The following is a 24,921-nucleotide window of genomic DNA, read 5'->3' on the forward strand; positions in this document are numbered from 1 at the left end:
ATCGCCACCGCACACTTGTTAATCAAGCTTTTATTGTTCGCGAAATATCTTCAGTGGGCCCGAACTAAATTCTACGCTACGATTAGGCTCCAAATATGTTGCATTGAACGGTCAGGATCCGTTGTTCCGTTTTGACGTGGGAACCATCCAACTACATTCTCATACCAACCGTTTTTGAAGTTTTTAAAATTCAGCTTTAACAGAAGCCGATCGAAATTCGAACTCTTTTCCATATTCGTAGGAATTTCCTTGTGCGATGCAGCGGTTTATTTAAAATATATTATATATTTTTAAAATTATAAATATAAATCTCATATACAATACATATTATAATATTAATATACTTACTATAAAATTAACTATTATATTTTAATATTTATAAATTTTAAATAAATAATTATTATATATATTTTTAAGATTATTTTTTAAAGTATTTAAATATTGTATAAGCATTTTAGTTTCTTTTGTTGTGTAATTAAAACAAATGTTTAAAATAAACATAAAATTCATGTTATTAAATTATTAAAAATTAGATTATAAGAAAATCTAATTTTGATAATTAATTTAATAATTTAATATAATAAAAATTATAATTATTTATTTATAAATTTTAATTAAGTAGTATCATATTTATACTGTAACGACTCCATAAAATTTCAAATGAAATTAATTATAAATTAAGTGCGGAAACAAAATAAATAGTTAGGTTTATATTACTTACATAAATATTTAAAGTATAAAATAGGCTACGAATATTATCATTTTGAGAGAAATATGATAAATTAAAGAAATAACTAGAAAATAAATAAAATTGGCATTCTACTCGCAACCTTCTTGTGGATTGGACTCTGGATCATGTTCCTCTTGATTTAAAATTGTTAATAAATGAATGAGCTACACTAACCCATTAAGAATATCACACTACTCACCGACACAGAAATGAAAGTTGGTAGAAATAATAAAAATAACTAATATAGCTCTTAATTTAGCAAAATTGTTTATCATAAATAAAATCATTTACTGTCTACTTATCGTAACGGGATTACCAAAAATAACTTATAGAGACAATAACATAACACATATCATGATTTCATATGCAATTAGTTTGAACAACAATTTTATATGTTATCAATCTACTGGTATCCATGGTGGTTCGTAGGGATGTCCTCACAACGCGTGAATTATTTTCTTTAACATTTTCAATTAACGGGTCGTACCCATATTCCGTCCGATAAGATCATCAAATTACTAAACCTCAATATCTCGTCTAGTATGAGGATGAAACGGGTCGTCCCCATACACTGTTCGGTATGAACGTCAAATTATCAAGCCTCCATATCTTGTCCGGTATGAGGCAACGTTCACGGTATGATTTTCTATGTACCCGATCTGTCCACCATCTCCCAAAATATCTAGTAGGGTTGTCATTTCATCTATTTACTTAATCACAAAATTTTCCATTTACCTTTAATCTCCAGTTTATTAATTCAACCGTAATCACATAAAACAAATAATACATGCATTCAAAACTATAAAATTGTTCAATCAGATACTATCATGCATTCAAACTATAAATCAATCAACATGATCAACAGTGAATAACTTCCGATTATAACTCAATTAATAACTTGTAATTAATTATGGATATTTTCTAAATTACATAAAATACTCTATTATAATTAATTAGACTTCAATTCCATAATGGATAATAAGGTGATTGATTATTACTCAAATTGATGTCCGAAATGCTAAACTTGTTGACTACGCCTACTAGCGGTCCCCGGGTTCCCTGATTTTTTTTTTCGGTATTTAAAACGCGCTACAGGTACCTAAAAATATCCCCAAAAAAATCAAAATCAGTGTTCGGGCCCCTTTTTGGCCAATTCCAGAATTTCAGCACGGCAGCTCTACCGTGTTCCAACGATGGCACTGCCGCCCGTTGTAGTAGTTTGCCTCGGGTCAACTGTTTTATGTCGGTTTTGTATCAATCTCTGTGATAAAATATGTTAAGGGGTATCGGTTGGCCGAAAAAAATAAAAAAACTGAAACTCACCGGCGGTGGGATTCTCCGGTGCGACGGCTCTACTGGCTCCCCTTTGTGGTTTGATGTTTTGTTTTGGTCAACCCGTAGAGAAGGAAACAGTGATTACAATGGTGGAAGAATTACACATAATAGGAATCAGGAAAGGCCTCATCGGAGGCTTTTTGTAATTTTTGGCGGCAGTGACGCCGAGCTTTATCCGCAGTTTTCAGTTAATCCGCCGATCCTTTTGCTCTGATTTGGTCATGGGAGTGTTTAAAATAGAATTCCGAGCAAATAAAATTTTTTTTACCTTTTTTGCAATCGGAAGTGACTCCGGTATGACGGCAGGTGGCGGCGGCTTCTTTCCTGACGGCTGAGTCTTCTTCTCCGACGGGAGGGGGGAGAGGTCTGTCAATTAGGGTTAGAGTTTGGTGTGAAGAGGGTTATTTATATTTGTTCTCTTTTAATCTATGTTGTCCATCGCATTTGATATGAACTGTCCGATCGTGACTAAATAGGGAGTGACTAAATAGGGCCGTTAATCGCAATCTGATCTAAGCCGTCCGATCGCGTTTAAATATAAAGTGGATTTGTAAAGTTGATCGCATTTAAATCTGACCGTCCGATTGCGTTTGGGGAGGAAACGTATTCGGGTCGTCCGTGCGCGCGGGAGCGAATCTGAGTCGTCCGATCGCAGGCACGTGGATTGCCCGTGTGGCCTCCCGCATGGCACTGCGTCAGTCTCCCTTGCCATGTGACGCGTTCTGGTTCGTTAGAGTTACTGACTGGGCATCTTACGTGGCACAACTTTCCTAAATTATGTTTTGACCATCAGTTTTCGATTTTTCTCTCAAAAATACCCTTAAAACCTAAATTTTCACCCATTTTCCCAAAATTATTTTTAATTTCATCTTTCACCTATTTTTCTTCATTTTTATATTAATTAAATTTAAAAAATTATATTTATAAATTAATTTTAAATATATTAAAATTAATTGGGTATTACATATACATTGAACAGTTTAAATCAAACTCATACTCCTCAAATTAATTTATTTACTTATGATGGAGTTTTTATGAATTGGGTGAATATATATTACGTAATGTATTTATGTATAAAATATTTTATGAATAAAATTTTGGCATCTGCAACATGATGGTCTGGTAATTAAAATTTTTGTATCATATTTAAAAATTACGATGTCAAACTTCACTAAAAACATAAAATTACATTACTTCATAGTATGTTATGAACTGATAATAATTAATATATAATATTTAATTAAGTAAAATTAAAAATTTATTTTACTCATATGTTGATCGGGTTGTAACGATTAAATTTAACTAAATATTAACGAGGACGTTACGTTTATTATTAAAATTACCATTATACATGATTAAATTATTTTAATTTAAATAGTCACTATAAATTTAAAAATCGATTTACTCTTTTACTTAATTAAAAAAAAAACTAATATCTAAATTACATTATTCATATATTCGTAACAACTAAAATAAATTATTACAATTCACAATATTTTAATTTACATATATAGTTAGTGCATTTAAGGGATAATAATAAATATAATAATTATTTTTTAAAATACATGACATAAATATATAAGATTATATAAGATTCGGATATAGATTTCATTAAATTTCATACCAAATTATTTAAATGAGTATCCAAACAAATCAACCCAAAACATAAAAAAATTAAATATTATTAATTAATTATTAATGTAATTCTTATTTTAGTTTTAAAAATAAATTAAAAGGGGGGAAAAGAAAAGCCTTCATATTCGGATTTTTGACAATCAAAAGTCAAAAGAAGAAGAAAAAAGTAAACCTAAAGGTGTTTAAAGACATCCAAACATAAAAGCTAAAGTGAGAGAATCATTAAAAAAAAAAAATTAAATATATATTTAAAAATAAAAATAAAATACAAAATTTATATTAAATATATATATATATAAATAAATTTTATTTTCCATATGTTGGTTTAATTTAAATTCAAATTATATATATATATTAAGATTTTGGAATTCAGAAATATATTGTAAAAAAATTAATTATTTTATCTAAAATTAGAAAAACAAAATGGTAGAATTATACCATTAAAGACAAATTATAGAATTTAAATTTAAATTTAAATTTAATTAAAGCATACAATGTATTTATATTTAATGTTTAAAATATTAATATATATATATATATATATATTAAATATGCATAAAATTAATATTTGCGGATAAATAGAAGTAATTGACCGAATCAATTTATTTAGAAGACAATTTAATTTAATTGTTTAAAACAAGAAACTGAAAACCCGGATTTTACTTTTTGGATAAGGCTACGTGGGAGCCATTTTAGTACATTGCCTGCTCCAATGGCTGACCCAGCACGCAGAGCGAGAGAGAGAGAGAGACACACACACACACACATACACACCCATAAAACTCACCACGTAGGCCAGTAGTCTGTCAAGACGCCAACCCTAACTTCCTGTCTGCGGTCTCTCTCTCTCTCTGTCTCTCTTTCTTCTCTGTACTGGTCTAATATCTCTGCTTTCGTCGGTATGGGTCTCAATGTCCAGACCCGGAGTCTGGTTTCGTCATCAACCTGAGGAGATTATCCGTGAAGTGTTGTTTTTCTCGAGGTTTGATTGTTGATCTGATAGTATTTTCGTTATTAATTGGAAATGATGAGCGCGTGACGATGTTTTCGGTATTGTCACAGAAGGGAGATCTATGGGGTTTGTTTGAGTTTTGTTTTGTTTAAATTGTAATTTACGAGGGTTCGTTGGGTGTTTTTTTAACTTTCTATTGAATTTTTATGGTAGTGGGTTTAGTAGGTGCTCGTGATCTGAAAAGTGGCAGTTGATTTATTATTTATTTTGGGAAAAATTTACTGATTCAGTCTGGAGTTTGGATCTTTCACCTAATGGATTTTGTTAAGTAGCGGTTACCCAGTTTAGATTTTCTGTATATGAAGTTGAGCTTTTGGGGGGTGATTGGATGTGGGTTGACTGGGAATCTGGAGGAAGTGGAATTTACTAGATAGGTTTATTGAGTTGTTTGGGTGGAATTGTGAACTGGGTTGGCATCAATGTCGATCAGGAGTATTATTCAGGACATGAGAGATGAGCTTGGGAGCATATCTAGGAAAGGGTTTGATGTGAAATTTGGGTATGGAATGCGATCGAGGTCTCACCGGGTGGTTCAGGATAGTACCGTGTCAGTTGATGCCTTGAAGCAGAGTTGTTGGGCTAACATGCCGCCGGAGCTTCTAAGGGATGTGCTGATGAGGATCGAGGAATCTGAGGGCAGTTGGCCTCCTAGGAAGAATGTGGTTGCTTGTGCTGGTGTTTGCAGAAATTGGAGAGAAATAATGAAGGAGCTTGTTAAAGCCCCTGAAATTTCAGGCAAATTGACTTTCCCTATCTCTTTGAAGCAGGTATAGCACGTCATCCTTTGTCCCAATATGTGTTGGATGTTATTGCATTTGATAGCTTTGCACATGGATTATCGCTTGTTTGTCATCTTTATGGTATTTGTCTATTTCTTTCATCATTTTTCGTGTTTGATTATTGCATGCAATATTGGATTGCATTTTATAGCGATCTAATCCCTCACAAAAAGTAAGAAATTCTGCAAATTATTTGGTATTGAATATCATATTCTATATTCTTATACGTTGTTTGTAGCATCGCTTTAATGATTGGAATGGGGTTTCTTGTAATCTTTACCGATTTTAGTATCTTGTTGAATTAGTAATCCCGGTTAGTGAGTCTACCATGTATACTGCATCTTATCATTGAGGGATGCAACAAATGGTGGACTAGGAACACTGTAAGCTTGTTCTTCTTTGGAGTTTGGTTCAAGGTGATGGAACTAATTTGTCAAATATTGTATCACCTGATCAATGTTGTTATTACTAATGCTGATTCCTAACGTCCATGATATGTTCTAAGTCAAGCCTTTCAAAGAGTCTTTGGTCTAGTGTGATATTGAAATGATTGATATTAAATTTGAACTAGATTGCCTGGCTTGATATGTTGTTGCTATACTGAATATAAGAGTTGCAAGGTTTTGATCAAGCTGACCATCCTTGCTTCTAGCTTACCCGAGTTCATATAATTAAATTAATGAATACTCTGATGTTCTAGATGGAACATGCATAGGGTTGGAAGAAGTATCTAGTCATACACTTAAGCTTCCTTTCAAAATACCTTCAGGAATTTACTATTTCCAGTCTTCCAAATGCTATCAAATGTTTTTCCTTAAAAATATTTATTTTTTCGAGTGGTGCAGAGTATGCAGATGGATAAAAACTAATGAAATCACATGTTCCCTTTTGGGTAATGTTAGTTTGCATAAATGGCTTATGGTAGAAGGATTATACATTTTATTCCTTTTATTTTTAACTAATGTTTTAGTTTCATGGTTATTATTTTGCAGCCTGGTCCAAGAGGTTCACTCCTCCAGTGCTACATTAAACGGAACCGTAGCAACCAAACGTATTACCTCTATCTTGGCTTAACTCAAGGTATGGAACCGAATTCTTCTATACTTCCATGTGTATCTCCATTTTTTGGTGATATTGTCTCATTTGTTGCAAATTGAGTCATCTGTATGAAGCATATTTGCATGCATGACCTCTTAGGTTCTGGCCAAAGCTAGGCAGGATGGTTCTTTTGGCTTCTACAGCATTAAAAGCTTCTTTGTTCTTTTAGGAGAATCCCAAAAGCTAGCTACCTCTTCCCTAAGATGTTTCTGACAAATGTCTTCACTAGCTGTTAATGTTGAACTCTTTTGCTCTCTTGTTTATCCCCTGGCAGCTTCAAATGATGATGGTAAATTCCTTCTTGCTGCACGAAAATGTAGACGTGCCACTTGCACAGACTACATCATCTCACTAAATTGTGATGATGTTTCAAAAGGAAGCAGCACCTACATAGGAAAGTTGAGGTGTGTTCGATTTGGATGTGATCTTATTTCTTTTTCCTATTTAGTTTACAGGTCTCAATTGTCACATCTCTCTTTGTTTTGTGACAGATCTAACTTTCTAGGGACCAAATTCACAGTCTATGATTCTCAGACGCCAAATTCTGAAACAAAAGTTGTCAAGAGTCGGTCTACAAGGCTTGTTAATATGAAACAAGTCTCCCCTAGGGCCCCTGCTGGAAATTACCCTGCAGCCCACATCTCATACGAGTTGAATGTCCTGGGTTCCAGGTAAGCAGATTCCATAATGATGAATTTCTTATCATAGACATGATTTGAATGGGAAGGATGAATTCTCTCTCTCTCTCTCTCTCCCCCAGGAAGTGTTGATTTTTTTGGTTTATTTGTTAGTTTTCCAATGTACTTACTGAGATCAATTTGTTGTGGGACTAGGGGTCCAAGGAGGATGCAGTGCATAATGGATGCTATTCCTGCATCTGCTATTGAACCCGGAGGTGTGGCTCCAACACAAACTGAATTTCTGCAAAGCAGTTTAGATACTTTTCCCTCCCTCAGTTTTTTCAGATCAAAATCCAACCAGGGGGATGGTTTTCAGTCTTGTCCTTTCCCTGTACAAAAAGATGGAATGCTGGTTTTGAAAAACAAGTCACCCAGGTGGCATGAACAACTCCAGTGCTGGTGTCTGAACTTCAGCGGGCGAGTAACAGTGGCTTCAGTTAAGAATTTTCAGCTTGTTGCTTCTCCAGAGAATGGACCTGCTGGACTGGAGCATGAGAATGTCATTCTCCAATTTGGGAAAGTGGGAAAAGATGTATTCACTATGGATTATCAGTATCCCATCTCAGCTTTCCAGGCATTTGCCATTTGCCTTAGCAGCTTTGACACTAAAATTGCCTGTGAATGACCGAGGAGCAGGTACCATACCTTGAACAAGTGTTGTACAAGGCATTCATAAAATAGTCTGATATTTCTCTTCTTTCTAATTATATTCGGTGAGTAAGATGTTTTGTTTGTCACCTAGAAGTAGATGTTTTCATGCTAAGTTTTTTGATTTCAAATGCTGGTTTCTGCTAGGTGCATTGTTTTCTGAAGTACATGTGAAATTCTTAGATGAGTTGGAAGAGTACGCACTTTTATTCAGTGTTTTTCTTCACTAATCCCAAAAGTTCCTTCTGACTGGCAGGCACAGCAAGAAGTGGCACGAGTTGGTCACAGATCGGGTTCTTGCTACGCAGAATTTGGCCTTGATGCGACCAATCCTCTAGATAGTCCAATTTATTTTCTTATGAGGTCTAAGGTTTTTCACTATTAAATTCCTGTTGTACATAATAGCTGAACCATGAGTGAAACATTCACCTGCGATGTTGGTTATGCTCTCTCACTGACGCGCTCGATTCGTCGAGTGTGAGAAACAAGACATCTTAACCTGAGTGATTCCTTGAATTTTCCAGTAGTCTTCCTGACTGAGGGCCATAGTTAATAAGTTCAAACGTTGCTTCTGCTTTCCCTTCTAATTATGCAATTCAGGACTGCAAAGTCCTGTTAGAGAGGCTTTTTGGGAAACAGTTTTTTCCTTCCTTTAATTTTTAATTTATTTGTTTATGTTTCTTTGTTTTCCAAAAGGAAAGAGGGGGAAGAATGCTGCCTTGCAGTTGGTAAAAAGTGTATTGTGTTTGTGGTGGAGTGCATGCTACTTCTGTTAAATGAGAAAAGAATGTTTTTGAGTTTGCTTGGCAATCATGGACATGAGCCTTTTTTCTTCTGAGCATGGCTGATAAACTGTGGTTGTCCAGTGAAGTATAGAATTGGCCTTCAATGGCATACAGTTTTGTATTTTGTATTTCTTATAATTACTGTGCTGTTTTTATTTTTTAATTTATTTTTCATTCCTTAATGTGGACCGAGGTATTCTTTAATTAATATATAATCAATATTATAATTTAATAAATTATTAATATTACAATTTCAGAATTTTTAGGGGTTGGTTTTGTTACTTTTAATTCTATTAAGAAATACAAAAATAAAAAGTAAGAGAAGAGAAATGAGAGAAACCCTAATTCCTATCCACAACACAACACAGCTTCTGCTTCTTCCATAAACACCCTCTTCCCTAACCAGCCCCACCACCTTTCTTCTGGTAACACCAAGAAGGAATTTTCTCTTCTCTGCTCTCTCCTTGGTAAAACAAACAAGTCTGGTAAGTACTCGTATGATTTGTCATAAAACTTTTGGTAATCTTGATGAAATTTAAATACAGTGTTTCGTCCGCCTCCGACGGACAAAAATATGATTTGTCACAAAAATACAACTTATTCATAGGATAATATTAACTCTAATCCAGTCCGGAGTCTCTTTCCGAAATCACCACAATTCAAACCGGGCGATAGTCAAACAAAAATTACTGCTCTCAGTTAGTTAATTCTAGTTATCAACTACTTCAATGAGAGTTGTCTTGTAGTCACTCGGAGCCAAAAATCCATGCAGATTCATCACGGTTGCAGCTACGTTGGCCAGCCCCCCATCAGGAACATCCTTCCGGAATCTAACCCCGGGTGCCAATCCAGGACCTCCGATAGCAATAGGCACCTGTATGGTTTTAATGTATAATAGTAAAAGATCAATGAGAAAATAATACAGCAATTCAAAGTCCATTTCTAACATAACTGAATCTGAACATTCTGCAGCTAGGCCTCAAAGAATATTTGGGGGAAGAAAAAGAAGAAATACTACTTGTATAAAATGCTGATAATGATTGAAGATGGAGCTTTGAAAGACTTACAGGTTGAAGAGTGTGAGATGTGAGTATCTGAATGTTGCCGTTCTTGTCAAGAAGAGGCTTCCCAGACTTATCTCTCTTTACCATGTCCTCGGCATTGCCATGATCTGCGGTAACAACATATATTCCCCCAACTTGCTCTATCGCATCAAGGATCATCTGCATGAGGAAAAGTTCTGAGTAACGAATAAGAAAGAAAAAATGACTTTTGATCCGTTGGGCGACTCCATGGCATTACATCTTACCTTTACACCATCATCAGCAGCCTTGCATGCAACAATTGTTGCCTGAATGTCTCCTGTATGCCCCACCATGTCACCATTGGGTATGTTAACGCGTACCTAAATAAGTACAGACAGAAGGAGGTGTCATATGTTTGATTCTCAATTTCTTTTTAACAAAACACTTCCAAAAATACCAAATGAAAAACTCATCATTTACTTGGTGAAATTTGCCGCTAAGGATAGCATCTCTCGCTTTCTCAGCAATTTCCTGTGCTTTCATCTTAGGCTGCACATTGAAAGTGATTCCACTATCACTTGGAATTTCCACGTACTCCTCCATGTCCTTGTTAAAGTACCCAGAGCGATTTCCATTCCAGAAGAAAGTGACATGACCAAACTTAACAGTTTCACTGTTGGAAGAGAAGGAAAAAGTGCGGATAAGTAATATTTGTTAGGGCAACTCCACAAACAAGGTGGTGAAAAAATAATTTCGATTTATGAATTATGAGCCTAATTTCCTCATAAAAAACAATTCCCTTGCCTAAACGGACAGGCAAATGAAGCATCCAACCAACACACATGAATAACATCTGGATATTAAAGATTTACTAATAACTCACCTGCAAGCAAAAGTACGGACACCGTTATGCACTAAGTATTCACCAGATGTTCTTTCAATCTCCGGTGGAGAGACAAGATATTTACTTGGAAGCTTCAACTCCCCATCATATTGAAGCATTCCAGCATAATGGATTTTTGGGAATCGAACTCGATCAAAAACGTCAAAATTTTCATACTCAAGTGCCTTGGCAATCATTACCATACGATCTGCTCTAAAGTTGAAGGTAACAACTGCATCACCATCCACTATAGGACCCACAGCCTGCCCCTTGTCATCAACAATAACAAAAGGAGGAAGGTATTGATCATTAGCTTTGGTTTCTTCCCTCAATTTCTTGACTGCTTCAACAGCATTCCTAAATTTGTATGGAGCTTCACCAAGAACTTGGGCATCCCATCCTCGCTTCACAACATTCCAGTCATTCTGCCAGGAAAAAAAAAGAGGAATCCCATGAAATGTCATCAAGCCAACATGTCAATAGAGTAAATATAGCCAAGGGCACATATATATTAGTAGTCGACCCAGAAGTTGTTCTCAAGGAATTACTCAAGAAGGATCCGCCAAATTTAAGTTTTGAATACATCATGATCAAGAAAAATATTATACGGACGACAAAGAGCAGCAAAAAAGCTTTTCATGAAATCAACCACTTCGCTACCCCAAGAAAAAAAAGGTTTAGTTCGAGAAATAAGAAAGGTATTTGTACTATCTAAGACCTAAATGTCAAAAACGTGATTCCCACTGGCAAGGACAATAGAGATTTTACAAGTAGCTTCTACCAAAAAAATTATACCAGAAGTGGCCAGCATTCTACATACTTTCAATTTCAATATCAACTCTTAGAAAAGATATTCACCAAATCCATCTACTATCTTCCTAGAAAAAAACTCTATGAATAGAATATCTTTGCGCTGTTAGTACCTCATAACGATCCATTGTAACATACATTCGACCTCCGCCAGATGCAATCTGTGCATCGACACCCGTCTCACGTAATTTTGCAAGGTCGTGCTCAAGAGTTTCTACAAAGCCTACACTTGAACCATCCAAAACATCACGCCCATCGGTGAGAATATGAACTCGAATTCTTTTAGCACCACGCTCACTGGCTCCCTTTAGCAGCAACTGCATAAAATAAATAGAAAAAATAAGAATCTTCATTTGAAAAAATGAAACTTGCAAGTTGACAGTGATTCCTCAACTAAAAACACTAACCTGCAACTGATCAAGTCGCGAGTGGACTCCACCATCACTCAGTAAACCAATGAGGTGCAATGTGCCGTTTTCAAAACATTCTGATATGAACTTAAAGCCTTCCCCATCGTAGATTTTTCCAGAGGCAAGAGCAAGGTCAACAAGCTTTGCACTGTATTTGTAGATGAACAAACTTAGAAACAAACAGATAACTGAATATGCCAAAAAAGACAGTTCTTGATTTATTGAAACTTTCTATTTAATGTTGACATAACAAAAGTATAAATTCCCTATGAATAAGCTTTAGTTAGAGATATTTGTTAACTCTGTGATACCCTTATAGAATAAGCTTATTTAGAGAGGATGTAGGTCAATAAAAGGCACTACATGATTAAAGAATTGAGACAAATACTGGATTCAAGAGTATGTTTCATTTAATTATTAATTACCGGAATATAGTCTATAAGGTAAGTCGCAAAAGACAGATCCACAAGGTCTTTTTTGGATGAACATCTAGCAACAAAGCGGCAAGAATGCAGAGAGGCATAAGCCTGTCGATATATATGTTTTTAAAGAGGAAAACGTTTGGGAAGCTTACCCTTGGGCATAAATGCGCCCAGCACCGAGAGCATTATGACCAACTTCACTGTTACCCATGTCATCTTCTGTTGGAAGCCCAACAGCCATACCATGAGCTCTAATCAATCTCCACTTCTCCGGCACACCCTTTAAAGATGAACAGAAACAGCATTAACAACTACTACAACAAATAGAATTATTTAAAGCAAAATTTTCAATGCATTTGAAAGGATTTCCACATACAGAACTTTTAATTAAATTCCTTGAATTAGTATCTAAGAAACATTGGACTTTCCTTTCCACTTGTTGAACTTTAGTAATGAATGAGGCCAGTAAGATACTAGTGACTAAATTGTCATTGAGGAAACTATAAACGAAAAGCCACTAGTTATAGGTACAGATAGAGAAAATACAAAAAAAAAAGGATATGAACCCATAAATTGTAGAAGAATGGTAGGCAGTCCAGATCAGAAATACAGCATGAGCAGATAATCATGTAAATAGTTAACTGCAAAAAGAGAAGAAAAAGGAAAGGAAAATACATTTTTGAGGGAGTCCATGGTGGGCGTCTCTGCAACATGGATGCAATTGTATTTATCAGGATTGGCCTCCCCCCACCCATCCAACACCACCATCGCTATGATCTTGCCCTTAGGAAGCTTTGGGTGATCCTCCAATGTCCAGTTCACTTGTCCTGAGCTCCCCATCTCTCCTTATCTGGACTGCAAGGATTAGATCCATTCATCCATTCACCCATTTAAATATTAGATACAAATATTCCATGAAAACGCCCAAAACAATGATATGTAAAATTAAAAAACAACGAAAAACCAGAACAAAATATCATTTACACCACATAAACAAAAAGATTGAGGTAGAAGAAGTCACTTAATTTTGCATACCCTAAATCAGTAAATCAATTAATAGGACCTCTGATGTTAGGTAGAAAAACACAGCTTGGTGGAGAAGACGGATAATAGAAAACAACACTGCCTATAATATAACACTATAATATTATATACATATATATATATATATAAGCAGCCAAATATCAGTATTTAGTTTAACAAACAAAACTAGAGTAGCACACGGTAAACTAAAAAGAAACCGTGTATGATAGTATCCAGTTTATTAACATTATAACCGTTACTAAGGTAAGCCATGCCCACCCCCACCCCCCTTCTTTCTTCCCCCCTTTTGTAATCCATACAAGGAAGGGACACCGATCTGTCTCATTTCCTAAAAGTCAAACACATGCACAGCAACCTAACAAACCGGGGAACATAAACTTATTTGAATACGAATAGAGATTGAAAATCGACGACTAGCAAGGAAAGAGATGTTCATCAAACTCCATCTCCTCACCAATCAATCTGATTCAAAAGTCAAAATATCAGCATCAATCCATGAAACAACTATCAACGAGTTCAAAATGGTATACAAGGAAGGGACACCGATCTGTCTCATTTCCTCAAAGTCAAACACATGCACAGCAACCTAACAAACCGGGGAACATAAACTCATTTGAATACGCATAGAGATTGAAAATCGACGACTAGCAAGGAAAGAGATGTTCATCAAACTCCATCTCCTCACCAATCAATCTGATTCAAAAGTCAAAATATCAGCATCAATCCATGAAACAACTATCAACGAGTTCAAAATAGTATACTCACTATATTGAAAAGAAAAATCGAATGATCGGAAAGGCAGTAGCTTGAGAACGACGAGGAACTCGTGATGCAACGATAAAGGATCTGAGATGAGAGATGGTGAAGACAAGGCTGCAGTTTAGCTGTTCAGTGGTTGGGTCGAAAACTGTCTTTACCTAATTCTAGAAAGTGGATTTATTATTTTCCAAACGGGCCAAGATGAAACTTGGGCTGGATTGTTTGGGCCTTTAAATTTTGGGCTGGACCTATTGGGCCTTTAAATTTTGAGCCTTTTTGAAAAGCTATGGACTCATTATTTTCGAGATGGGCCACAATAAAATATGGGGTTGACTTATCGGGCCTTGAGCTTATTGGGCCTCTTAAATTTTGGGATGGATTTATTGGGCTTTTAAATTTTGCGTTGGACTTATTGGGCACTTAAAATTGGGCCTTGAAAAAGTCGACTTATTATTTTCAAATGGGCTCAACTTATTGGGCCTTTAAAGTTTCCGTTTGACTTATTGGGCCTTTTGAAAATGGTGTGGGCTTATTAATTTTCAAAACGGGTTGAGAAAAAATATGGGTTGGGTTTATTGGGCCTTTAAATTTTGGGTTGGACTTATTGGGGCTTCAAAATTTGGGCCTTTTGAAAAGGGTGTGGACATTTTAATTTTCAAGATGGACCGAGATAAAATATGGGCTGGTTTAGTTGGCCTTTGAAGTTTGGGCTGGACTTATTGGGCCTTCTGAAAAAGGTATGGACCTATGCTTCTCAAATAGGCCGATATAAAATATGGCCTGGGTTTATTGGGCCTTTAAATTTTGGGTTAGACTTATTGGGCCTCCTGAAAAAGTGTGGACTTATTTTAACATGGGCCGGAATTGTTGGGCCTTTCAAATTTGGGTTGGACTTATTGGGCCTTTAAAATATGTGGACTCATTCATTTTCAAATGGGCCAAGATAAAATATGGGCTGGAATTATTTGGGCCTTTAAATTTTGGGTCGGACTTATTGGGCCTTTTAAAAAGATGTGGACTTTTAAATTTTCAAATGGGTGGAGATAACAAATGAGCGGGATTTATTGGGCCTTTGAAATTTGGGTTGGACTTATTGGGCCCTTAAAGTTGGGCCTTGGAAAAGATGTGGACTCGTTACTTTTCAAATGGACCGAGATAAAATATGGGCTAGACTTTTGGGCCTTTAAAATTGGGTTGGACCTATTGGGCATTTAAAATTTGGGTCTTTCGGAAAATGTGTGGGCTAATCAATTTTCATGATGAGCCGAGGTAAAAACAAAGGGGCTGGGTTTATTGAGCCTTTGAATTTTGGGTTGGACTTATTGTGGCTTTAAAATTTGGGCCTTTTGAAAGAGTCGTGGAGGCATTAATTTTCAAGCTGGGCCGACATAAATATGGGTTGGGTTATTGGGCCTTTAAAATTTAGGCTGCACTTATTGGGCCTTTTGAAAAAAGTGTGGACTTATTACTTTTTCAAAATGGGCCGAGGTCAAATATTGGCTAAATTTTTGGGCCTTTTTGAAAAGGTGTGAGTTCTCTCTTCTATTTTCAATTTTTTTTTTTTTTTTGTGGGAATTAACTCAGTGTGAGAGAAAATTAAGAACAATTTATTAAAACCCAAAATTTTAGTCTAAATTTTGATTCTCGAAACACATGCAAATGTTCTCGATCTCTATTAACAAGACGCGATGAGAAAGTTGTCAATCCATTGACGAAACTCTTGACACGATATAATCTGTATACTCAGTTTAGACGAGATCAAACTGAGTTTAAATTCGAGATTAATTAATAGTTTTACGATTTGCATACTCCATTTAGACGAGATCAAACTGAGTTTAAGTTTGTGATTAATTAATAATGAAGAGTTTTGAAGTCACCAAATACAAAAATATATCTATATGTAGACTCTTAGATCATGCCTTTCAATTTAGAAAGAGCATACCCATTTTCTCATAGCCAATTTAATTGTATATAAATTGTTTGGCTGCCCCGAAATATATCTGTATGTAGAAGATGACACGAACAACAATCTAACTGCGAAACATCGACTGTTATTATGCGAGAGCACCGGAGGGGAGAGGCCGGAAAATGATGAACACAGCCAGGATTTTTAAACAGTTGCTATAATACAGTTTACTCAAATATAAACTTGCGGAGATAAATCAAATGAGTAGAAAATATGATTAACACAGGAAACAGCCATTGAGATCCAATGAACCATCGAACTTTTGGGGCGCAAGTTCGCTAGATCAAAAGGGTAGTGGCCCGGCGGGAGGACCATACGGTCCACGAGGCCCACCAAAACAATCTTGCAGCAGCCAACAACAGCACAGGCAGTAGAAGCTGCGGTAGAAAAGATATACAGAAATTATAAATAAAAGAATGAAGGCAATCTTTTTTTCAATTTAATCCAGAAATAAAGTTAGTGCTGCTTAACTCTGGTTGCCATAGAAAAGTGAAAAGTAAAAATCTTGAAAATAGCATGCACGAGAGAAGTAAATTTACCAGGAAGAAATCACACTGCACAAACCATCAACGCACCCACCAGGTCCAGGCCAAAAACCAGGTCCTCCGGGAATGGGACCCCATGGACCGCCTGGCCCAGGACCCCAGCCAGGTCCACCAGGACCCCAGCCAGGTCCGCCAGGCCCGCCAGGTCCGCCAGGTCCCATTTTCAACTTTCTTCACCACCAGAAGAAATGAGGCCACCACTGGCACTGCTACTAGAAAAGATGCCTAGCAAAGTTTAACTAAGATGCTCTGTACAAAAGATATCAAGGTAGACAGACTGCCACTAAACATAATTAACACAAACTTATGAATGCATAGCTTGAATGGGTGTGTTTATATAGTGAATATGAATATCTTAGGCGTTAAGTTTTCATACCGTCAGAAACCTGCCATTCAAAATGCATACCTACTCTTCTATGTTTACCTACTACTCAAACCGTACCATTAGATGGCTATGAGCTCAAGCAAAATTTAAAATGACAAATTTTGCAAACAAACTCTACGGTCAATCACAATATATGCACGTATCAGCAGATTCACTAACACAGAAACTGTTTTTTCTTTAACATCACTGACATATAATGGACATTTTTGAGATAGGATACCGGCACATTCATCATAATAATCCACACGTCAACAGTATGTCTAATTCCTCTACTCAGAATTTTTCTTTCTCTAATTTTGAGGAGGAAAAAGCAATTAGTTCACACAAATCAACGTAGTGAACAAATCTGTCAGTGAATCAAGAAAGGAATGCTTATCCAGAATCGTAGTCCCAATTGACTCGAGCACTCAAACTGCCACAAAATATAAGAGAAAAGACTACATTTTCTGTAAAACTTAGTTCTTTCAACACTAAATCTAAATATCCAGAGAATGAACCCTCCTTGTTGGCACCAAAATGAGATTTTGCCAGGGAGCTTTCTACTTGTTAAAAAGTTAAGCCGACTCATGATTCCCAGATACCCTCAGCTTATGGACAGCCATGGAAGTGAGAATAGAGAGCATCCATAAAGGGAACAACGGAATATGTCGTACAACCAAAAAAAAGTATGTTGCATCTAATAACGAACAGACAAGCATCCATATAGACATTAATCGAATATGCCGTGCAACTAGAAGAGTATGATGCATCTAAAAATATCATCGATTCTACGAAATCCAGAAGTGGAAATTAATGGAAGTCAAAATTTTGTTCCTCAGATTAGCATTTTGGCACATTCTTCCTTGCAACAACAACCCATGTAGAAAATCTAACATGGAGCGCAAAACTGTCGTCGCAGCTCAAGTCCAAAATTGTCATCACAGGCATTTGAAAGCACTAAAAGAAACCAACACCTGTACTATATATGCACCAAACTCAATCGAAGATACTAAAATAAGATCCAAGAAAAACATGAGTAATTAGACAAATTTCTTGCTAACAACACTAGTTTTGAAACTAACAAAATTTTATGCCATTTCATAAATTAAAACAAAAAACTTGAAAATGCCTCAGATTAGCATTTTGGCACATTACCTCATTGCAACAACAATCCGTGCTCTGCTGCACGGTGCGCAAAAAAATTATTGTTGCAGCTCATGCCCATATGTTTGTCCTCATCAGCAAATGATAATAACTTGAGAATTTGATACACAACCCAAAGCGAAATAAACTGTAAAAAAAAATCCAAATCATCAAGGGATTGCCCGACAAGTGCCCCCTTCAGCTCTTGCATATGAATGCTGAACGGAATGGCCAAGAACCTATGTTGATGAAAACCCTAAATCCGGAAAGGAATACAGTTTAAGCTTTTCACATTCACAATCCTTGAAACAAAAAGCTTCTACTTCGATCCCAATTCAGTCACTCGTGAAAAACAACGGATATGATGAAACAAAAAGAAACCCAAAAAAAAAATCAATTGCAACAGTAATGTTCTTGATTTTGTTCCATTTCAAAATACGTCTGGTCGACTCTGCCAAGCAACTCGCAGTACAGCGGTTATAGAAGACAGCGTTCAACACGTTTAAACAAACTATAACCATTAATTAAAGAAATAGCGGTTATAGTCAAATAAGATAATTGAAATACAGATGTAAACTAGGAACTCAGCTCGTAATGCGAAAGCCGGCAAGACGGCGACTGTATTATTAGGGTTTAGTCTCGTCAACATAGAGAAGACTGGGAGTAAGGACCATTTATATTTCGTTAATTTATATTTCTGACCCCTAATTTTATTTATTTCTTACTTTTTACCCGCACCTCTGTTTTTAAATTTCAAGAACACCCCTTGCCCTTTTGCAATAATTGGGCTTCCAAGGGCTTGTAACCCATTTGGGCTTCTAAAAATTTTTGGGTTTAGATCCATATTCACATCTCAGTCATCATCTTTCTATCATATATAATCTCATTTTTCTTATATATATATATATATATATATGTGTGTGTGTGTGTTTGTGTGTATATATTCACGATAAAATATATATATACATATATATATATATATATGTGTGTGTGTGTGTGTGTGTGTATATATATAACATAATGTAAGTTGAACTCTACATGATTGAATTTGAATTTAAGTATTTATTTAACAATCCTCTAATTCTTTTTTAGATTTTGTATGTCATATAATAATTCAATGTTCATATTTATGCCTCTTAAAAAGATAAATTTTTTGTTTTTTTTAATAAATTATATATTTAGTAATTAAGTGATACGTGTACATTAATCATTATAATATAATAAAAATATTTATAAACGATAATATATACGAGAATTTTATCCGACTGAGACTCAATAATTTATTAAAAAATTACGTCTGATAATGTATTTTTAAATTTGGTTATAAAAATTGAACGATTACTTAAATGAGCGAGTAAGTCCAAATTTAAAATTATGTTGGTTGTAATTATTTTTTTTTAGTAAATTTATATATTTATTAATTAAGCAACATATATACTTTAATTATTATAATACAATAAAAATAATTATAATCAATAAATAATACGATAATTATGTTGGATACCGACCCGACCCGACCCGTCTTTTAAATACACCAAAACATTTGAAAATGATTTCCATTTTTCAAAATTGGCGGTGAAAATTGAAGGATTGCTTGAAGGAATATGCAAGTCCAAATCTCAAAGCCAAATTGTTTGTGGTCCATTTTTCTAAGTTCGTAAAAGTTTTTTGTAGTCAAATTTGAAATTTATAAAATCTTTATTTTGAAAATCACTAAGCTTATGTAAATATTATAGCTCATACATATATATATAATATACATATACATATTCTGCTATATATATATATATATATATCTGTGTGTGTGTGTGTGTTTTTCTCTTACCCATTAATAAATGATAGTTGAATTTTGAAAATTTGAGGTTCCTTTTTAAAACAAATGAAATTAAAAAAAAAATAGTATTTAACATGTCATAATCACTAAGCTTCTGTAAATGATTATAGAAGAAAAAAAAAAGTCCACTTATTAAATACAGAAAAATATATATATATTTTCAATTTTCAACTATAATTTATTATTGGGTATGAGAAAAACACACACTTTATATATATATATATATATATATGTATGTATGTATGTGTGTATGAGCATTAAAGCACCATCTTTATCAAACCTGGTTCTCTAAATGCAAAACTTATGTAACGGGCCTTACTTCACCAGCCATCAATATCAACCTCTGAAAATTTTGGTCACATTAATAATTAACCGTCATTATGTGGTCCAATGCATCCACACATATATATATATAATGCATATATATGTGGTTGTAATAATGTCAATATTTTTGTAATTAAAAAAATATTAAATTACAATTTTATTTATAAAATTATTGGGTAGTGAGTAAATGGTCAAATTTTCACATATAATACTAATATTTTTAATAAAAATGAAATATTCTTTTATTTTTAATTTAAAAAGTTAGGAAAAAAAAATATGCTGATAAAGTAAAGATTCCCTCGAATTATAACTTTTTTTATACACCCAATGTATATATATATATATATATACATACACATACACATACATACATATAAGGGTATAAATGTATGTAATGTATGAATGTGTGTGTGTATATATGTAAGTAATTAGAATTTGAGTGGTCCGAATTGAAATGGGCGAAAAGGTTGGGGGTGTGAATGGATGAAAGGGAGTTGTTTGGTTACGGGTGGAGGACCACACCGACCCACGACGGCTTTGAACGAACCGAAAAGCAAACAGGCCCATTCTGATTTATACTTTTCATTTGCTACATATGGATTCCATATTTCACGCCTTATATCTTCCTACGGTCCCTCTTTTTCTTTTTTCTTTTTTTTTTCTCTATCGTACGTGTATATATATATATATATGTACATATAGACATATATATATATATATACATAACAACAAATATTAATTATATTTTTAATATAACGTAAAAAATAATATTCATGAGTCGTTCGCCCGTATATTGACAATAGTTTTTTGACAAAATTAATGTTATAATTAAAGCTAATCATAAAATAAATCAAAGTTAATTAAAGACCACGGGCCGATATTTTCACCAAATTTTGACTGAATTACATACACATATACATATACAAATATGTGGGTGCGCGCGCGTGTGTGTATCTATGTATATATATACATATATATATATAGATATAGATATATAAAGGGAAGCATGCTGCAAATGAATTTGTCATGTAGTAGTGGACAAACTTGCATGGAACTTTCATAAAAGTCTGAACATGTGCTACCACCTTTCTTTTTTTTTTTTTTTTTTTTGTGGGGGTAAAACAATCAACGTCTTGCAAATTAAAAGATAAGATGGTCCTTTTGATTCTTCATATCTTTAGGCATATACAATACATACATAAATATATATATATGTGTGTGTGTGTATATACACAACATGTAATTTAATTTAAAATTTTGAAATAATTGGGTATTAATTAAATTCCATGCATTCAAAATGATAATTTAAAAAAGGAAAGTAATTTTTGTTGGTCATATTCCAAATTTGGACTACCCCAAATAAAAATTCCAACTTTGAACAGTCAAATTAAGTGTAATCAATCACATGGGTGATTTTTCAAGTTTCATGCCTAATTACATCTTTTCACGAACCTAAGTACCTAACCAAATCCAAAGCAATCTACATTTTTAGCAACAAAAAAAAAATAAGAAGAAGAAGAATTTCCAGCTAATTTAATCTAATTAATTACACTCTAATCACCGTAATTAGTTGCTTAATCTCGTATTAACCCACAATTTTAATGTGAAACTAAATTAATTAATCTTCAGAGAAGAAACAAGAATGTCAATTAAGTAAAAATGAATAGTTGATTTTGTGGATGGAAACGATGATTGACTTTTTATAGGTTATCACATCTATGACAGACACATGTTTGTATGTATATATATATATGTGTGTGTGTGTGTGTGTGTGCATATATGTATATATATATATATATATGTGTGTGTGTGTGTATGTGTAATGTAAAGTGAAACTGTGTATAAACTGTAGATGGATTAAGTTGGAGTGGAGGAGGTAGGTGGGTAGGGTAATTAATAAAAAAAAAATGCAGATATACAAGTACAAGCAGTAGCTAGTCGACGTAAAAGGAAGAAGATAAGCTTCTTGTCGGTGATCATCATATCACCTGCATATATATATATATATATATATATATATACATATGATGCGTGTGTGTGTATATATATATATATAGATATATAGATACATGTAGCTGCTGCTGTTTGCTTTTTTGGAAAGCTTTCAAAAATTCAGTCTAGTTTTAAAGCACTTCACTATTTAAATTATAACTACGTACAGGAATTTGATGAATGCATGTAACTAAATTACAATATATACATATATAAATATATATATAATCCTTTCTCCAAACTTATTTTTTGTGGGTTTTTAATAAATTTTTTTTAAAAAAGATTTTCATATAATATATATGAAGATACTAATGTATCTATATAAATTACTATATTAATTTTTAAAGTTTCATATTTATTACCCATTTATTATTAATTTTTTTATTTTACTTGAATTATTAAATATTATAGTGCTATTAATTTTTATTTTTCTCATTAAAAATTATAAAATTGTTTATGAATAAATATTAAAAATAAATAAAAGCTATTCATATTCCACGCCTTGAGAATTTTTTTTTTTTTTTAATTTTTAAAATAAAGTCTACGAGATAGGTTTAATTATGATCGACGACAATACAACTCAAAATGGAAATGACAATTACTTTGACTTGATCTGTAAAATTATATATGATATTTATAATATAATATAATATAATAATATGTATTGTAATTTTAATATTTTTAAATAAATTTAATTATTTAAAAAAACAAAATTAAGTGACAAAAATAAAAAAATTAGTCATTATGGTGTTTATTTTATTTAAAAACACAATAAATTTATTTAAATTAATTATTATTATTTTATTAATATATTAATAAATTAAAATTTTAAATATTATAAATTATTATTCCATAGATTATGGCTGCAAATTGAGGTAAAGTTTTATGGTTCAATGCCATTTTCCTCTCGAGAGTCCCATCACCTTCTCCAACTTGTTTAATTATATAATATATAATATAATATATATATATATATATACGTAATGTTATATTGACATGAGTTTGATGCATATCCTCTTGCAAACATTTTTTTTTTTTTTTTTTTTTTACGTAAATGAATTGTTTTCTATCCATACAAATAAGGTTCTCGTTTTTTTTTTCTAATTGTTCTTTTTGCTTTTTTTGGTTAATTTGCAATTAAATGAATATATATATATATATATACGTATGCACACAAACTCATTTGCTAATGGGTGAATTGTTACAGAAATTGATACATAAATTTTGATAATATCAAACTCATTCAATTTCTAAAACGGATTATTAATTCTAACTTTTTAAAAAATATTTTATCAATGATTATAAATGATTGATTTTTTTCAATCTTTTTAACTTTAATTCCCCGTGTGTAAGTCATAAAGATTGAGAACGAAAATTATATGATCTAATTCGTTTTCAACAGTCATGAGATGATGATTTTAGGGTGGTTATGTTGTCGACAGATACTCCTATGTATAATTGACATCGAAAATTTTAAGTATTATATACATAATTAATCCGATCTTTTTTGTGAAAACTACATGTAATAATAAACTTATAAAATATATTTGTTTAGCATAAAAAAATTCGTTGTTTTTTAGACCACTTCACCTCAATTGTTATTTGAACAAGTCAAAGTCATGTTTTAGTCTGAGTGTAGATATTATTTCCCTTTTCTATGTTTGTAGAATTTTAAAAAATTCAAATATTTCAAAAATATATAGAGATGTAATAATTTATCAAACAAATCACATTCTTTCATATATGTTATATGTTCATTAATAAGAACGCGGTAATAAGAGTTTGAATCTAATTCGAACCGCCCGCATCGCCGCGAGAAGCTCACCGAACCTTATCATTTAGAGGCTGGAGAAGTCGTAACAAGATTTCTGTAGGTAAATTTGATGAAGGATCATTGTCGAAACCTGCACAGCAGAACGACCTGCGAATCAGTTGTGACACTCTAGTTTTGCGGGTCATAGCGAGCCCATTTCCCCCCGCGCAGTCGTGGCGAGATCTCCCTCTCGTCCCTGCCTCGCTCCCGAAACAAGTCACGACGCAAAAAGTGTCAAGGGACATGAACGAAAGAGCGTTCGCCCGTCATCCCGCCCTTTGTGCGCAACGGGCGCTGCGCCGTCCACTGAATTACAAAACGACTATTGGCAACGGATACCTCAGCTCTCGTATCGATGAAAAACGTAGCGAAATGCGATATCTGGTGTGAATTGCAGAATATCGTAAATTACCGAGTCTTTGAACGCAAGTTGCGTCTCAAGTCATCTGATTGAGGGTACGTCTATCTGGGTGTCACGCACAGTATATATTTGTATATTAATAATAAAATTATTCACAATTTTTGAAACTTAATTTTTCTCCCAAATAAACCATTTAGTCAAAAAAAAAAAAACTAGGAAACAATAATATAATAATTTGTCCCACCTATGTATAAATAAAATATTAAAATACAACATAACTTTTTGTATAAATAAAAACAATATTTAATTTTAAATTTTAAATTATTGATATTTAGTAGGTGGCCTTATTTCTCAACTAAAATAATAATAATATATTTTTCACAAATTTAATTTGATTGTCCTTTGCATATTTGAAAATAACTATTAAGTATATAAAATATAGTATAACATAATGTTTTTTTAGATATATAATATAATATAATATAACAATGTACATCAATAAGAAACAAAAAACAAAGTCTTTG

General features: G+C 33.5%; 2 protein-coding genes, 1 long non-coding RNA gene and 1 other non-coding gene across 9 annotated transcripts; 2 read left to right on the forward strand and 2 right to left on the reverse strand.

Moving 5' to 3' along the window:
- Window positions 1-4,394: 4,394 nt before the first annotated feature.
- On the forward strand, window positions 4,395-8,717 carry TLP3 (tubby like protein 3). Of its 2 annotated transcripts, none has more exons than XR_015819230.1 (6): window positions 4,395-5,479; window positions 6,484-6,571; window positions 6,864-6,993; window positions 7,081-7,260; window positions 7,423-7,982; window positions 8,174-8,717. XR_015819230.1 is itself a non-coding variant. In XM_088220282.1 (6 exons), the coding sequence occupies exons 1-5, from the start codon at window positions 5,132-5,134 to the stop codon at window positions 7,892-7,894; spliced, it is 1,218 nt and encodes a 405-aa protein (XP_088076408.1). In that variant the 5' UTR covers window positions 4,396-5,131; the 3' UTR covers window positions 7,895-7,905; window positions 8,174-8,717. The 2 variants fall into 2 exon arrangements, 1 of the variants encoding a protein (XP_088076408.1); XM_088220282.1 differs by having other exon boundaries at window positions 4,396-5,479; window positions 7,423-7,905.
- A 486-nt stretch (window positions 8,718-9,203) lies between these two features.
- LOC110821299 (2,3-bisphosphoglycerate-independent phosphoglycerate mutase) lies at window positions 9,204-14,221 on the reverse strand. Of its 2 annotated transcripts, XM_088219900.1 has the most exons (11): window positions 14,062-14,217; window positions 13,751-13,989; window positions 12,928-13,107; window positions 12,405-12,532; window positions 11,828-11,978; window positions 11,534-11,737; window positions 10,611-11,035; window positions 10,208-10,400; window positions 10,012-10,107; window positions 9,770-9,925; window positions 9,204-9,576 (listed from the first exon to the last, which is right to left on the reverse strand). In XM_088219900.1, the coding sequence occupies exons 3-11, from the start codon at window positions 13,090-13,092 to the stop codon at window positions 9,412-9,414; spliced, it is 1,683 nt and encodes a 560-aa protein (XP_088076026.1). In that variant the 5' UTR covers window positions 13,093-13,107; window positions 13,751-13,989; window positions 14,062-14,217; the 3' UTR covers window positions 9,204-9,411. The 2 variants fall into 2 exon arrangements, with proteins under 2 accessions (XP_088076026.1, XP_088076025.1); XM_088219899.1 differs by lacking the exon at window positions 13,751-13,989 and having other exon boundaries at window positions 14,062-14,221.
- A 1,865-nt stretch (window positions 14,222-16,086) lies between these two features.
- LOC110821530 (uncharacterized) lies at window positions 16,087-18,730 on the reverse strand. 4 transcript variants are annotated; one of them, XR_015819220.1, is made up of 4 exons: window positions 18,663-18,729; window positions 18,086-18,221; window positions 16,561-16,778; window positions 16,087-16,398 (listed from the first exon to the last, which is right to left on the reverse strand). It is a non-coding gene; the product is annotated as an uncharacterized LOC110821530 (long non-coding RNA). The 4 variants fall into 4 exon arrangements; XR_015819219.1 differs by having other exon boundaries at window positions 16,561-16,791; window positions 18,086-18,730; XR_015819218.1 differs by having other exon boundaries at window positions 16,561-16,815; window positions 18,086-18,730.
- A 5,626-nt stretch (window positions 18,731-24,356) lies between these two features.
- LOC148253650 (5.8S ribosomal RNA) lies at window positions 24,357-24,512 on the forward strand. The gene has a single exon (XR_015819584.1). It is a non-coding gene; the product is annotated as a 5.8S ribosomal RNA (ribosomal RNA).
- The last annotated feature ends 409 nt before the right edge of the window (window positions 24,513-24,921 follow it).

This window comes from Carica papaya, chromosome 5 (assembly GCF_054855325.1).
Source record: "Carica papaya isolate Zhongbai chromosome 5, ASM5485532v1, whole genome shotgun sequence".
Classification (NCBI taxonomy): Eukaryota; Viridiplantae; Streptophyta; class Magnoliopsida; order Brassicales; family Caricaceae; genus Carica; species Carica papaya.

Excerpts from the sequence above, each read along its gene's own strand:
- TLP3 (XM_088220282.1), top strand. The coding sequence starts at position 5,132 with ATGTCGATCAGGAGTATTATTCAGGACATGAGAGATGAGCTTGGGAGC. Across the intron at positions 6,572-6,863 it reads CTATCTTGGCTTAACTCAAG|CTTCAAATGATGATGGTAAA; the intron begins GTATGGAACCGA and ends ATCCCCTGGCAG. Across the intron at positions 6,994-7,080 it reads ACCTACATAGGAAAGTTGAG|ATCTAACTTTCTAGGGACCA; the intron begins GTGTGTTCGATT and ends GTTTTGTGACAG.
- LOC110821299 (XM_088219899.1), bottom strand. The coding sequence starts at position 13,092 with ATGGGGAGCTCAGGACAAGTGAACTGGACATTGGAGGATCACCCAAAG. Across the intron at positions 11,738-11,827 it reads CGCGACTTGATCAGTTGCAG|TTGCTGCTAAAGGGAGCCAG; the intron begins GTTAGTGTTTTT and ends TATTTTATGCAG. Across the intron at positions 11,036-11,533 it reads TTACAATGGATCGTTATGAG|AATGACTGGAATGTTGTGAA; the intron begins GTACTAACAGCG and ends TTTTCCTGGCAG.